The sequence below is a fragment of the Tiliqua scincoides genome, chromosome 2, assembly GCF_035046505.1.
Source record: "Tiliqua scincoides isolate rTilSci1 chromosome 2, rTilSci1.hap2, whole genome shotgun sequence".
Classification (NCBI taxonomy): Eukaryota; Metazoa; Chordata; class Lepidosauria; order Squamata; family Scincidae; genus Tiliqua; species Tiliqua scincoides.
Window position 1 is genome coordinate 80,619,887 of NC_089822.1, and position 16,421 is coordinate 80,636,307.

The window sequence follows — 16,421 nt, forward strand, 5'->3', positions numbered from 1 at the left end:
TTTGAAATAGTTTTCCTGGTTATTTCAGAGTGGGAAGCTGAATAGAAGCACCAGCAATTTTTATGACTAATCATTTGTAGAGCGTTTTTAACCTGTAAAGAGCTTTACAAACTTTATTATATTTTGCACATAACTCTGAGATAGGTCTATATTTTTTCCCATATTACAAACCAGTAACTGAGGTCAAGAGAGTGTGACTTACCCAACACCATCAATTAGGGCCATGTCAGAGGTAGGACTTGGGTTGTACAGGTCAGACGCTAACCCCTGCACATTGAGTTGCAGAAACTCTAATGGTGCAATCCTTACCTTACGCCAGTGCAATGACCACTGCACCAGCCTAGGGTGTCGCAAACATCTTATGAAGCATGTTTGTGGCACCCAGTGAGTAGGTTGTGCTGACAGGAAGGCCCCTTTGGCCCCTACAGGAACGCTGGCCCCTACGTTGGCAGGCAGAATGAAGCCTTTGTTTGGGCAGAAATAAATAAAAGCCTCCCACCTGCTGCCCAGTTAACAGTTCCTTCTGCATATCAGGTTCCTATATAGCTGCACCTCCATGAGAGGTTGAAGAGATTATGCCCACCTACATGTGTTTTCTTTTTAGCCCTCATCTTCTTTCTTCCTTGGTTTTAAAATGCATTCTGTTCTTTGGTCCTTTTACATTTTGTCTCTCTCTGTGCTATAGTCCAGGGGTGTCCAAAGTTTTTGGCAGGAGGGCCACATCATCTCTCTGACACTGTGTCAGGGGCCAGGGGAAAAAAGAATTAATTTACATTTAAAATTTGAATAAATTTACATAAGTTTACATAAATGAATATATTAAAGATGAACTTATTTGAATGAACGAAAGTCTTGCAATAGCTCAAGGCCTATAAAAGGCCTTGCACAAAGTAAGGCTGGCCTTTCCTTTGCTGCCGCTAATGCATCACAGACGTGAAACAACAAGCAGTGGAGGGAGCCCTCATCCCACAGCTCATGCGAGAGGACAAACAGTCACGCTCATGCTGAGAGCAGTTGCGTCGGGCCAGTGCGGGCTCCAACAAATCTCCAGAGGGCCAGAGGCTCATTGGAGACTGGGGGCTCCCTGAGGGCCGCATTGAGAGGCCTCAAGGGCCGCAAGTGACCCCAGGGCCGGGGTTTGGGCACCCCTGCTATAGTCCTATGAGTGGTTCCTTACCAATCTGTTCCTATTACATAGCCATCATCATCTCGGCTACCTGGTCTTGAAGCCCCATGTCTCCCAGATTTTTTCCTCCTCCCTACCCAACAAACTAATCTTTCACCTTTTTCATAGAAGACATGAAACTGTATCATTATTTGTCACTCAGAAGTATTGCCATCCCATCCCCTTCTCTAATTAAAATGCTAATGAACATTCCATATCAGCACGATGGCTCAGCTAACTGTGGAAAAGGAGGAGGAGGCAGTTTGTAAAAAGTACACGGGAACCAAAATGCCCACTATTGCAGCACCATTCACAGGTCATGAATAGGGGGGACATTTCAGAGATTGTCAGAGGCATTGTCAGTGCTTCTCCTGGTTGGTGGCATGTTGTTCTGATTGGCATTGCTGAGTAATTAAATGAGTCCCATCAGCTACAAGGAGAAGCGCACCAGGGAGGTCACTCACTCACAACTTCCTACTCTGAATCATTCACCGTTGAAAATCCAAGAGTCAAGAGAGTTTCACCCTGCCCAAATCAGCCAAAAGCTCTTGATGGAGAACTCTTGGGCCAAGTAGTTTTTACCATTATATCCACTAGAGCAGCTGCTGCTACTGACTTGGACTAGCATTAGGTATTTATTTTATAGCAAGATCGAGTCAAGTTAAAAATAATGGTGTTCTGTTGAAAAACAAGGACTTTTGTCTAGCAGTGAAGCACATAATGAAATTAATTGCTTGTGAGATGGCAAACACGATTGTTTCACATTATCATTAGCCTTTTAGTTTTTCGTCAGGGTTCACGGAGTTGGAGTGTTTTCCTTTTTAGGCAGCCAAAATCTTTGCTTGCAGTTTTCCCATGAAGGACTGTTTTAACTGCTTGTTTTGAAAGTGGGAGCTTCCTTTGTTTGTTGACCACATGTGGTTTCTGCCTCTCTTCTCCTCCCCCAATCCTCACCTTTGCATTACAGCTGATGACATTGTGGTTGCTATTCCCTATGGAAGCCGACATGTTCGCCTCGTGCTGAAAGGACCTGATCATTTATGTGAGTAAAAGTACACTTTATTTTAATATTGGAATATTCATGATATCATTTGCTGTTCAGAACAAGGTTTTATGGCATCTTCTTCCAATTGCAACACGGGGCTAAAATCCTATTTTCAGATGCCAATCCCAGGAACATCAGTGAGTCATCACATATTTACCTGAAGGTAGTTCTTAACCCATGACCAAAGCTCTTTCTGTTCCTACTCTGCTTTTCAAGCCATTCCTGGTTCTACCCCCTCTCTGATTTTTAAGTCATCTCTTGGCTGGCCAGCTTGATGCTAAATATCTCTGTCAAAGGGGTTTCTCTGGCTCATGAGGATAGAGGGAGGGCTTCCCTGCTGCTGAGCTAAATCTTCACATGACTTATGAGTTTAACACATGTTCTTGCTTATATGTTGGCCTTCATATTTCTCTGTCTTAGAGAAAAGTACAAAGGAGAAAAGTACAGAGGCATGCACATTTGGGTTATGCTATTAAAGGATGCCATCACCCAGAGAAAGCACATCAGAGCCCTAGACATAGGAGGAAACTCAGCAACAACAGTTGTGGCTTGGTAGGGGATCATTAAAGACAGAGGATATCAGAAGTGCTTGATTCTAGTAGATCATCACAGACTGGCTTTAAGGTATCTGGAGGGGTCACAATTGGTGACACATACTGAAGACAAATGTTCTGGGAACATTCTGATTGGGTAGGCCCCAGCTGTTTGAGTCAAGGCCTTATGGCTTCTTCTTCTGACTTTAGAACGAAGGACGCAAACCATACTGTATAGGAGCCACACATGTATCTGAGGATACCTAAGATATGGATTTCACTAGAGGAGATAACACAGAGAAGGAAGGCAAGAGTTTTCTGCAAATTCTAGTGGAGTTGGTGCATTTGAAGGATGTGGTAGTTGAAATTTAAGTTGCGTTCCACCTCCCCCCCCCCCCAAAAAAAAAAAGAGTAAGAGCCTTGTGGTGAAAGACTATGAATTATATTTTGATCCATCCCTATTTTTTTGTGCTATTAGGAACATAAAGACAATTGTCTGTACAGTATTTATTAAAATAATTACTTTATTTAGGCTGCATCCTAATCAACTTTCCAGCACTGACTTAAGGGCTATGCAACTCCAAGGTAGGGAAACAAACATTGCCTTACCTTGAGGAGGCCTCCATGACTGTCCCCCAACATGCTCCACACAGCTATGCCAGTGCTGGAAAGTTGGTTAGAATTGCACCCTCACAGCCCAATCCTATCCACACTTACCTGGGAGTAAGCCCCATTGACTCTAATGGAACTTACTTCTGAGTAGACATGCATAGGATTGGGCTGTCAATTATTTATTATTTCAATTATTTATTTAAATGAATGTTTATTTATTTAATAAATGAATACTTATTTATTTAAATAATTACTTATTTAAATAATTTATATCCCACCTTTCCTGGTCAATGACTGGCAAAAATACAAAGATACATAGTAAAATGCAAGAGAAAATCAACTGCAAGTAATACTAACAGAGCAGAAAAGTACATAATCAGAGTTCCATTGAATAAAAACAAATTATTACAAGCCTTTTGAAATTTAAAGAATAAGTCTTCACACTCCATCTGTAAGTGGTGAAAGAGGAAGTCTGTTGCACTTCCCTGGGGAGTACATTCCTCAAGTGGGTATCACCATTGAAAAAGTTCTGTTTCTGGTATCCATCAAATGGTCAAGGGCAGGCCAGAGAGCAGCACTTTCAATGCTGATCTCAAGCCTCAGGCAGTATCCTGTGGGAGAAGGTGGTTGCTGAGATTGCTTGGTTCCAGACTTTAAAAAAAGTTTATTTTATTGTATGGCAAAATGCAGGAGCATCATACAAAATTCACAATATACAAAATACATATATAAAACACAAACAAGCAACAAATTATTAAAACATGGCAAATAAAAGCATGAATAAAATTATATGTAATTACATTACAATGGGCAGTTACTAAGTGCTCATGGCCGAATATCGGGCAGCCCAATCCTGAGCTGCCCGGGGTGCGCAGCTTTGGCGGTGCCTCAAACGACTACCGCCCCATCCTGCACACCTTGGGCTGCTGCGGGCGGCACCTCAGGAGAAGGGGGCTTTTGTCCCCTTCTCCCGGGTAAGGGAAGTAGCTCCGCAATGGAGCAGTAGCCCACAGTAGCCCGACCAAAAGGTCAACAGTAAGGTAAATACGTTCGTGTAGGGCACAGAGCCCTACACAAACGTACAGGATCCAGTGGAGCGGAGCCCCACCAGACCTGCCTCTCTGCCTCCCAGCTCCCTCCCCCCAGCACACCTTTGTGTGAGATCCATTGGCCTCTCCCTCACCAGCATTTAAGGTACCTGGAAGAGCCAATTCTGTATGAACATAAGCTTCTGAACTGCCTTAAAAGTTAGCAGTATGAGACATTGCTGTTCTGACTTCCTCCATGCCGGGAGACCAGATGAGTGGTTAAGGTTCTTTTACTGTTCTCCTTTTTGCTTTGCTTGCCCATGGAGTATCAGCAGCAATTATTGCCATGTACCTACTTCTACCCAACCCTTTAATGGGTCTTGAATGGTAGCAGCACTTGATGGGTTTCACTCATTATGTCCCTTTCCTGAAAGAGGAGTTAAATGTGAGCAAATAGGTTTTTGAGGTCTTGGTGCAGTATTCTCATTAACAGAGAGGACTTTGAGCAATTATTGTAGTGTGTATCATTTAACACAGGCATTACTCTGCAGTCATACAGGGTCAGTAAAGATTTGTAGGTGGTTGTCAGTTTTAAAATAAACAGCAGTGACCTGAACCACAAGGTACATCTTTGAAACAATTATATGCTAGGGTGATAAAGTCTTTTGAGTCTCAATATGTGCTCTGTTTGTGTTGAAAAGACAGCAGTAGGTACATGGTAATCTTTTTATGGCTGTTCGGATTTAGAACTGTGAATAATGACCAATTGCAGGTTTTAAACTAGCAAAAAGAAAAAAAATACAGGACTTTCTTATGTTAAAATCTTGAAAAATAAGTGTCTTGTTGAGTATCCCTAGTCTGGTCTCCTGTGGCTCTTATTTCTTTCCCTGTAATTTCTCACCATCTTCCTCCTCCTTGAACACATGCTGAATGTTATCACTTTGCAACTCTGTTTTCAATAAAAATAGATTGCAAAGAGTCCAGGAGAGCTTCGTAGAGAAATCAAATGCCACGCAAATACCTTATTGTATGTTGGGATGGGAACTTGTTCCTGTGTGGTGGTCTGTGCATTACATTCAGATGGTATCTACTTCATGATACTTTCAAAACATGGGCTCGTCATAGAAATGTTGATCACCATGATGAAAGTAAAATCTTGATTGGTTTGGCTCATTGCCAGAGGTGCTCTGCCTTATGTTGATTGGCATAGTACTCATGTATCTTCTTGATCGACTGTGATGACACTGCAATTTTGTGCATGGTTTCTCTGTAATTGATACGAACTGAATATGCCTCTAGAGAGGAGATGAGGAGACCCACCTAATCAGGATACTGTAAAGATATATGTTAACCAAATTTGCTTGGAGCCAAATTTGCTAGGAGCCTAAGTAGACAACTCAGTCTACTTCTCCCTGGATTTGCAGGGGACAACGTTACATGGTTTTCAGGACTCTCAAGAGCTTAAGGAAGAGATTTGCAGTATTTATAACATTTTGAAAAGCAAAACCACTTGAATGTTTTTGAATGTTGTAAGGTGAGAACTGTATTTCAATAAATTTCTAAACGCAGAGCCAAGTTCAATGTATTTGCATTTTGCATAACTGTGTAATATGAATTGGTTAATCAAAAGATTCCATAGGTGCATAAGTAATAATTATCTCCCCACTTCCATTCATTTCTGTCTGGCTCCATATAGATATTACATGGTGCTGAGAGAAATGAGAGAGTAAAAATATAAACAATAGGCAGTAATTGCGGTGTCTTCTATAGAACAAGCATTCAGTAGCAGAACTGACATACTGGAGTTAGTATGCATCACAAAGAATAGTGGCGCAGAGAAAATTTTGTGTTCTGGAAAATATATGTGGCAAAGAGGACACTGACCAAGTAACTCCTAGGAAATGGGCAGATGGTGAACTGTGTCCTGGAATCAACTTGATTGACACCCACTGCTAGCTCACAGTTCTACAGTGTGTTCCCCAGGAAAGCTCAATGTTGTATTATGCTGGACCCCGGCAAGTTGTGTAATGTGAAAATACTGAAACAACTGAATAAACCTAGCTGGTTAACACCTAACAAAGTCTCATTTAATGAGTTGTGTGGCTACCTCAAACCCTGTGATTCTATAGCATCATGGATTAAATGTATTACAATCCTTTGAAGAACCTCCTGCCAATATTTGGTTCCCTAAGGATATCATCCTCAATCTATTCAGAAAGAACATTCCTGTATTATTTCTTCCAGTGGTTTCCTAGCTCTCCCTCACACATTCACAAAAGCACCATGGGAATACAGTACTCTGCTGGGACTGATTTTGACTCCTACAGTAGCTGAACAGCTAAAAGGGGAAAGGAGACCCAAAGATGAATGAAGTTGAGCAAAATCTGGTGCTGGTGTTACAGTGAGCACTGAGTACAGGAAGAGTCAGGGCCAAACTTAGATGTCAGCTTAGACACATCATGTGACTTTGTGTATTTGAGGTGTGTGTATTGTTCTGGTAAATAGCAGCTGTGGGAGACCCTGATCTAGCTGAGGACCATAGTGGAGGAAAGGATAAAGTCTCTTCCTGCCCACACTGTGGACCTGATCCAAACTGGGAACTCCATGTCTGCTATTTACAAAAATAAAACAAGTAGTCCAAACTTGCAGGCTGAAAATAATGTGTTGAAAGTCACGTCTACTTTGACCTTCTAGTAATAAGCCATTAAATGGTTGGGTCGTCTTAGTTTAGCTGAAGTGAAAACTACCTCTCTGAGGGCGCAATCCAAACTGAGCTGTAAAGCACTTTCGCACCACTCTGAGGGGAGTTAGGCCAGAACACGGAGGTGTGCTGGCCTCCCTGCGCTACCACAGACCCCAGGGAGAGATAAGTTTGTGCCAACCGAGCTTGGCCGATGCAGGGATCTAGGGGGCATGAGGACGTTGGAGAAGGTGGGAGGGAGGCATTCCAGGGTAGGGGGAGGCAGGCAGGGAGCAGGAGGCAGGGCCAGCATCTGGCAGTTATGCTGGATCCTAATGCTGTTCCCAGGCAGCCCTGGGCTACTCAGATTTGCGCCACTTCCTGAAGTGGCACAGATCCGAGTAGCCCCACTGGAACTGCAGTGGCTCTCCCTGGGGTAAGGAGAAAAGTTTCCCCTTGCCCCTGGCTGAGCCTCTGGCTGCCTGAAACTTGGCTGGCCTGCCTGTTCCAGGATAAGTTAGAATTGGGCTGCAAGTAAAAATAAATTCCACTATAACTTTTAATGAATTTTAAAGAGTGTTTTGTTATTCCCAGTATTATTACTTTGCTTATGTGCTATCTATGAGCCGATGTTGAGACAATTACATGCCTCTGTTAAATATGTTCATGTTTCGCAGCTTTAGAAACCAAGACCCTGCAAGGTGTGAGAGGTGAAAACAGTCTCAGCTCTACAGGCTCCTTTCTTGTGGACAATTCTAGTGTTGACTTCCAGAAGTTTCCAGACAAGGAGATACTGAGAATGTCTGGCCCTCTTACTGCAGACTTCACTGTCAAGGTGAGGAACTTGAATCAAATGATGCTTACCTTTTGAAGCACAAAGGAAAAGGGCAGTGTCGTTTGCCTTATTTAGGCCCGTATTGTTCTGGGTGTGATTGAAGGCAACACAATTTATTTGAATTCTCCTAGGAGATAGCAAAATAGAGGATATTTTTACTGTAAGGTGAGCTGTTTCAGTATGTCTGACACAAATTATATGGAAGTACAGTATGTAAGTGCAAGTGGGTAAGCGTAGGTTGCCCATTCATAAGATGATCTGTTGAACAAAATCTTCACAATACTTTGTACTGTATCTCTCTTTTGTGTTTGTTGCTGCTCTTCCAGTTTAGTGTTGCAACACTAAACCTTGTGGAAAACTGCCATCTAGCTGAGCCCTAAAAATGGCTGAGTATGAAAAAGGTATGGGTTATATTTGTTGTTCTTTAAAGGTATCTTTCTGAGAGTCGAGGAATGAGTATTTTTCTAGTGCTCCAAAATGCTTATTATGGATGGATTGCCTGGAATAAAAAAATAATGGCTCTGCAATTTATCCTTGACTATGGGATTAAAAGAGAAATACTGTCCTTTTGCTTGTATGTGATTTTTTTCCGTGGACTCCAACAGAGAACATAGATATCTAGTTTGTAGCAATGTAAGCCCTCCAAATATAGTAGCCCATGTTCTCCATGTAATCTAGCACTGTGACATCCAGAAAAATGAAGATAGTTACAAACTAATCAAGAAAATATTAAGTTGTTATTAAGATGTATCTTAATAACCAAGGTAAACAGAGTATGATTGAAACTTAGGCAAGAATTGATTTATGGAATTGTTTGTGGAAAAGACAAGCCAATTATGGGATTTCATAAAGATTTCATACAGAATAAACATAAATATTTCAACATAAAGAAGGGTCAGTATATAGGCAAGCAGGCAAATTAGGCTGAGATACAGGAGGGGAATTAAAACCTGATCAACTAATTACTGTTTTTATGCCAGTGCAGTCGCACTAATGGTGTAATATAAGTGGACAACTAAGCTCTGTGATGCCTAAGGTAAGCAGGCTGGCTTTGGTCAAGTAGTCGTAGCATTATTTGGAAGTTCTGCTTTGTGTAGTACTGGCAGTAAGAATTAAGTTGTTTCCTCCCATTAACGTTTTTCTATTCTTCCAGATAATATAAAACACATTGCTGGAAGCAGCGCACACATTCTATAGAGAAAAAAAATTGTACAGACAAATGTGAGCATTTGAGAATTACAATAAAATAAAACTCAGGGTTTTTTGTTAGGTCAGGAGGACCTGAAGGATTTAAGCTTTAAAGCTGTAAAAATTGTCTCATGTCCAGGATACCATAAATTTTTCATCATGGGACATGGAGCCAGAGGGTGTTTGATTTAAGTTGAAGCCAATGACCTTGTGACAGATGGAAATACAAATGGCTGTATTGGAAAATGGGGTAGGTGATCAGATTGAATTGAGTCAGATGGAATGGAATAAAGTATTTAACCTGTGTTAGTGTGGTAGCTGCTTCTAATCCGCTGCAGATGCAAAATGCCCCATTCATGATGCCAGCAGGGATGTTAACTGCAAAGTTATATTCAAATAGGAACCACTTTGCCAGCTACAATGAACAAGTGTCGATCAAAAAGACTGTGCAGAATGACTTTTTAGAACCACTAAATCTGTGTTTTTCAAATGAGAGCACAATTATCAAATTACAAATACTTTACAGGCATTTACTCTGTTGATAGACAACATGTATATCCTGGCATTGTAATCAGTGTTCTTGCATTTGGCCCTTGCATCCAGCCTCACACTCTGTGTGACTTGACCATCATTATCGGTGGGAAGAGGGGAGCCTTTCAGTAACATACTTACTTGTTAGGATGCAATGTGTGAATCCACCCTTAGTGAGGCAGTGTTGTAGTCAGTGGTGTAGCTAATGATCGTGTAGCCTGGTGCCAAGCTCAAAATGTTGCCCTGGAAGTGATGTCACAACCAGCAGTGATATCACTCCAGGGCTTTTTAAAGTGAAAATTGAGAGGAACCCACCTCCTCCCCCAATCAGCTCACCACCCACTTGCTCTGCTGCCTCCCCCCAGTCAGTGGCATAGCTATCTATCTGCTACCTGAGGTCAAAGAAGATTTGTAGGCCCCCCCCAGACAAAATCAAATTAAATTAAGTAAATATATTAAGTGTGCCCCTGATTTGTTTGAGACACTGTGCTGGGGTGAAGAGAGATGGTTATTCTCCCCCTGCTAAATATCAGAGGGGCACCACTTTTAAAAGTGCCTTTTTACCCAGTTAGCAGGGGTAACTATATTATGATACATGGAAATGAGAACTCACTCATATTAACACCTTATTACTTTCTTACTGTATCATGATAACATGTCAATAACATAATAAAATGTCATTGGCTCTCAGAAAAATCAGTCTCATAGGTCAGTTTTGAGTTAAGAAAATCCATTTTTTGTTCCATAAGGCAGTTGTGTTTTCATTTTCTGGTTAATTGGCCATAACTTTTGATAGAATACAGATGTTCCAATGCAGTTTGTTTCATTGTATACTGGCATTAAATGATCTTTCCAATCATATATAACATGATGGTATTATTCATACATACCAACATTTTCAAAATTTTGGTCACTAGTGTCAAGCTCAGCTTGTTGCCCTCCTAAAGCTTGATGCCTGGTGCAACCGCTACCCCTTGCACCCCCTAAGCTACGCCACTGGTTGTAGTTGATCTGTGATAAAGAGTTGTGTGGTTGTTTCACCCTGTGGCCAGATCACAGCTCACTGCACATGTGGTGCACTCCTGTAAACATGCTTTCAGTAGTGTTGGAATGCTTAGAACAAATGGGCAGCACAATTCAATTCAGCACAGGCGCAGCAGAGCTGCTTGGCCTACAACTATATCCAGCACTGAAATCGGGCAGGCTGGAGGTCTCTTCAGGGTAAGGGAACATTTGTTGGAACAGACCCTTGAAAATCCATATGAACTTATGAGGAAGTACTTTGTGTCAATATTCTGTGCCTCTTCTAAGTGTCTTGGGAAGGCTGCTGACAGTATGAGCTTTCAGCTCATTGAATTTTGCCAATACAGGGCATCTTAGACTGACAAAAGGGAAGCTAAGCCTGGAGTTCTATCTTTGCAACGCAAAAGCATTCACCACTTACAGCAAGATGATATATTAATGATCTGTTAAGTTCTCACTTCAAAGCTACATTATCATAGAAACTAGGAGGCTGGTCTCAGTTAAGTGGTTTGAGGAAAAACTACTCCAATTTTGAATGTGCAGTTTAAAGACACAAAGGGCTTGCACATTTTTAGTATTTTTTGAGCAATCTCTAGCAATCTGGGGGGCTGAACATTTTTTAAATAGAGATTTGGGAGGCATACAAGGGTGGTAGCAGCAACAGTAGCTTGGTTTTTTTTTCTTTTTCTTTAAACCATCTTGCTGTGGTCACAGGCAAGCAACAGAAGCCCTCTTAGTGACCACTTCTAGCAGCTATAATTTCCCGCCACAAGGCCCAGAATACACAGCATTATACCAGTGCTTCTGGGAAAAAGACAGGTGCCACAATTTTTTTTTCACACCCACTCTTTTGTCTCAGACAGGGTGACCAGATACAATGGAGGACAGAGTGCCTATCCCTTTAACCATTGTATAGAAGAGGGAATTTGAGCAGGCGCACCACAACATGGAAGGGTGTTCACCTGCCAAAATTCCCTCTTCTATACAATGATTAAAGGGATAGGCACTCTGTCCTCCATTGTATCTGGTTATATCTGGTCTCAGAATGCTTTGGTATAAAGCTACATCTAATACGTTATGAAAAAAATGCTGGTGGACACTGAAAATGTCTCTGTTCATGCCTGTGGCCACAGCAAACTTTAAAAAAAAATCACATTGCTACCCCCCCCCAATAAGCCCCCTGCTTTTCAAATATTTCAAAACTCTTCCCCATCACTACCCAGTTTCAACCCTTCCTTTTGCCTCCCTGCCCCAAATTCACCTGAAACTTTGATTTCAACTGAAGGAAGCTTAAGCCTAGCAAGAAGGCTTCTGGTGACATCAAAGCTGAATCTTTGCCTGACATCTTCAGTTTACCACTAGTTATGGATCTGAGTCTAACATATCAAAGCCAAGCATACTGTCTACTATACCACACTGGATTGTATATTTAAAAAATAAAAAGAGTAACACTGTTACATAGAAGTGATTTAGACCTTGGTGACAGTTCATCATCCTTATCTTGGCCAAATCCCTTATGCTGATGACTGCTTGATGAGCAAGAAAAACAGGATTAACACAGCATGCTTATTAAAGTGCACAATGACAGACGTAACCTTTGCACATACATCTTAGGTTAGGCTACTGTAAGCTCCAACAATCAGAAGGAAATGGATGGGAGCTGTATTGCCAAAATCCAGATAGTTCTGTTTAACGATAGGAAGTGAACTTATATGATTAAAAATGAAAAGTGTTTCAATGTGTTCAGCATGACTATAACTACCACAGAGATGTTTCAAATCACTATTTCCCATCATTGCTCCAAACATCAGATTATTTATTAGTTTTCTGGTTTTCAGCAAGAGTTCTGTTATTTACAAATCACTCTGATGCTTTATCAGAGCTGACATGTATTAATTCACAAGGGATCTGAGGAGTAGTCAGTACCTACACACACAAGTTTTTTCCGCATTCACAGTAATCTGATAAATCATTTAGAAACAAAAGGGAAGACATTGATTGCTTCAGGTGCTTCCTTCCTTTCCCTGGATAAAATATCCATCAGAATAAGGTGGATATTCCAGAGGAAGCAATCAAAGTTAAGTAAAGCCACTTGTATTATTCTAAGTGTTCCTAACTTGGGTAACTAGACCTCAGCTATATGAAAAGCTTGGTAGAAGAGGGAAGTATTAACCTGCTAGTTATCATCCCTTCAAGCTTAAAAGTTAACTTATGGAATTTGTTGTCAAAACGAATGTTGAGAAGCCTGTAATGCATCTAGTCATAAAAAAAAAAGTTGGGAAAAACAATGTATGAATATCAGTAGTTGTTCATGTTGTCAAAAGAAAGCACTCATTGTTCTGCTATCTTGATTTTGATATCCATAAGAGGGCATTCATAAATCATGCTCATGACAGATCTTTTCAAGATTTGTACCAAGGGCCACTACCAGAAAGCCCAGCCTGTTTCAGATTTTTGGCATACCTATATTTAACCACTGTTTAGAAATGGGTAATATCCTTCCTATGTTACACTTTTATCATAGCGGAAATGATATATAAGTTATAAAGCAGCTCTTATAGATAACTTGGGCTGTAATCCTATATACCCTTTTCTGGGAGTAATCCCCACTGAAAAAAGTGGGACTTACTTCTGAGTAGACACCCCTAGGATTATACTGTTAATCATCTCATAAATGTCCTGAGGCTTTTCATAGAGTGTAGTAGTTTGATGTAACTTGATAATCTAAGAAGCAAACTACATGTTGTATATGCATTTAGCAGCTACAATTCATAGGGAAAAGCAAGTGGGAGGGGTGGTATCCAACTGATAAAATGAGAAGATATGTGACTTTCTACCACCTGTTTTTCTGCTGTAGCTCCACCTTAGCTGCTTCTCCATCACCTCCCATTGCAGCATTTCAGATTTATGTTTACCCTGACAATATTTGATTAGATGTACCATATTAATTTGATCCTTTATGGTAGTTCTGTAATCAAGGGCTGAAGCCATAAGACCCAGTGCTTTGGCATAATCTCAGAAACTGTCTGGTTAACTTTTTTCTGCAAATTCTTTATTCTATTTAGTGCAAAGGTGCTCGACTCAACCTACTACAGCAGAACAACAAATTATGTGGCAAAAATTCATGACATTTAAAATATCATGAAACTGGCAAACAGAAGTCCTTTCATTCATTTTGCTAATGTAGAAGGAATTAAATGCCATTCTCTCTGTTTTGATTTGTGTCTCAGCATAGTCTAAAGCAGGGGTGTCAAACATAAGGCCCAGGGGCTGGATGCGGCCCGGGGAAACTTTTTATCTGGTCCTCCAGTTCTCAGCTGCTGAGGAGTTACTGCTGAATTGAGCTCTCCCATATCTCAAAATATTATCAAGATTTGCATATTTGCTCTTCTGCCATTGCAGCTAATGAATTTCTAAGTGAGAAAAAGTGCTTATTTTTGGTTATGACCTATTTAACGACATCACTTCCTGCCTAATGACATCACTTCCGGCCCTCAGCAGGCATCATGAATGCTATTCAGCCCTCTGTATGAAACGAGTTTGACACCCCTGGTCTAAAGCATGGGCCTCCAAACTCTGGCCTGCGGGCCAGATCTGGTATGCCGGCATAATCATCTCTGACGCAGTGGAAGCAAAGCCTTACTGTTTGGCCCTGTCCTGCAGCCATAGTTCATCATACGCAATCATCACAGAGCCTCATGCTGGGCAGCCACTTCTCCCAGGAATTTTAGGGTGCAGAGCCTGCTAGAGTGACATGCAGCAGATGTGGCTGCCTGGCAGGAGGCTCTGCTATGATTAGGCACGACAAACGGCAGCTGCAGGGGCAGAATGGTAAGACTTCACCACTGCTGCGCACAAGATAATTATGCCGGCACACTGTGGGCCGCTGTCTGGGGACCCCAGTCTGAAGAGATCCTTCCTATTTCTGAAAGATACTGGGAAGTCTTCTTCCTGACTTGTGGATAGTCTCATCACTTTTAGAGAAGGCCATATGGAGAGCTAGTCCCATTTTTGGAATGGGTCTGAGCACAGAATGAGGCGATCAACACTCAACAGAACCAGCACTTGAGCATCCCAGGTCAGATCTGGCTTAATCAACAGCTGATATTGCCTCCTGGCTGAAACACCCAGATTTAACATCTTGTCAAACAAAATTCCAACAGCGTTGTAATCAGTATGCGTTCTTCTCCCAAAGCACACAGAGCTCATCTGAAACAATAAACACTGGTTTGCCTGATTCTTTTACCTCATTCACCTCATCATGTTATTTTTCCATCTGTGGTTAATTGCAGCGTATTTCCACCCTGGGGTGGTGGTGGTCCTGGTTATGTGAATAGCTTCTCATCTACTTCAGGAGAAAGATCTGCATCTGCCTTTTCTCTGTTTCAGAGAAGACAGATAATCAGGCAGACAACACAACAAGAATCCTTGGGGAGCTGGGTTGTTATGTCTTTCTGACTTTTGATGTGGAACCTTCCCAACCCCTTCAGCTAGGCCCTGCATAATCTCTCTCCTCATTTATCATACTTTGCTGCGAACCCCACACGTGAGAGACCTTTAAGGTTCAGGCATCGTTGTTGGTCTCTTTCTTTTGATAGTTCGAAACAGTGGATTTTCCCCAAAGATTTTGTTCACTGTGTGTTCAAGTCAGATATATCTAATAGTTTCCAGCATGATACCACATGTCCCCGGAGTCCACTGGGCTTCTTGTAAGCTCAGATCCATGTGTGATTAATGTACCATCCCGCTGTAAGGAATTAGACATCCTGTTTATGACATGCTGAACAAAATGGTATTAATCCCTACAAGAGGCCTCCTCCATTACCTTGGGAGGCTGTATTGCTACAGCTGTATTTTTTTTTCTGTCAGGAACTTACTTCACTGTTTACCTTGATTAGGAAAGATGAGCATACTCTCAGTGGACTAGGATTCATATCCTTCATCATGTCCTGAAGCATATCTGCCTGGACTCCTCCTTTGCCCACTACTTTTTGGTAGCTTAAGTATTCTGTTCTTGTTCACTTTTGGAGTAGAAAAATAATAATCAGATTTATAGTGTTTGATGCCATTTGCTTGTCATTTTCTCCCTCAAGCTGCTTGGGAAGAGAACCTATTGTCATTTGGGGGAGGGTGTGCTCACATCTCTTACCTTTACAGCCTGCATGATTCAGTTGGAAAGGAGATCCCTGTCCATTAAGCAACCCTTGTTTACTGGGTCTGTGTATCAGTTTTGACAGCTCCATGAATCTTCGATCAAGGCATAATGTGGCTGTCCAACTCTGATTATTTATCAGTGGGATTTTTTCATTTCCTAGACCTGTGGTTCCCAAACTTGTGGGTTGCAACCCCCCAGGTAAGTTAAAAAACCCTTGGTCCCAGTGGCACCGTAATCTCTGCTGCACCATTGGGATCTCCCCCACCCCCATCCTTACCAAAACTTATCACAGTCAGATAGTTCGAATAGTATTTTGGGAACCATTGTGCTACTGTACAAACCTATACCACAAAATGTTTCATATTGATACCTGCATTACATACCCTACAACTTAACTTATGACTTGTTGCTTTTCAGATTCATTATGCAGGTGCTGCTGACAGTGCTGTTCAGTTTATTTTCTATCAACCTATTATTCACCGATGGAGAGAAACAGATTTTTTCCCTTGTTCTGCTTCCTGTGGTGGAGGTAACATTTAATCATCACTGTAGTATTTTGTACTGTACTTCTAGATGGCACTGACATGCATAAACTTAACTGTTAAAATGGAAATAAGTTTTGCCTT

At 41.4% G+C, this 16,421-nt stretch overlaps 1 protein-coding gene across 2 annotated transcripts in view; it reads left to right on the top strand.

Annotated features, from left to right (window-relative positions):
* Positions 1-16,421, top strand: part of ADAMTSL1 (ADAMTS like 1) — a 301,635-nt gene that overhangs the window by 129,954 nt on the left and 155,260 nt on the right. For both annotated transcript variants that reach the window (XM_066614676.1, XM_066614678.1), the window contains exons 6-8: positions 2,133-2,207; positions 7,741-7,898; positions 16,213-16,324. In XM_066614676.1, coding sequence (XP_066470773.1) covers positions 2,133-2,207; positions 7,741-7,898; positions 16,213-16,324 — 345 coding nt within the window. The remainder of the gene's footprint in view (positions 1-2,132; positions 2,208-7,740; positions 7,899-16,212; positions 16,325-16,421) is intronic.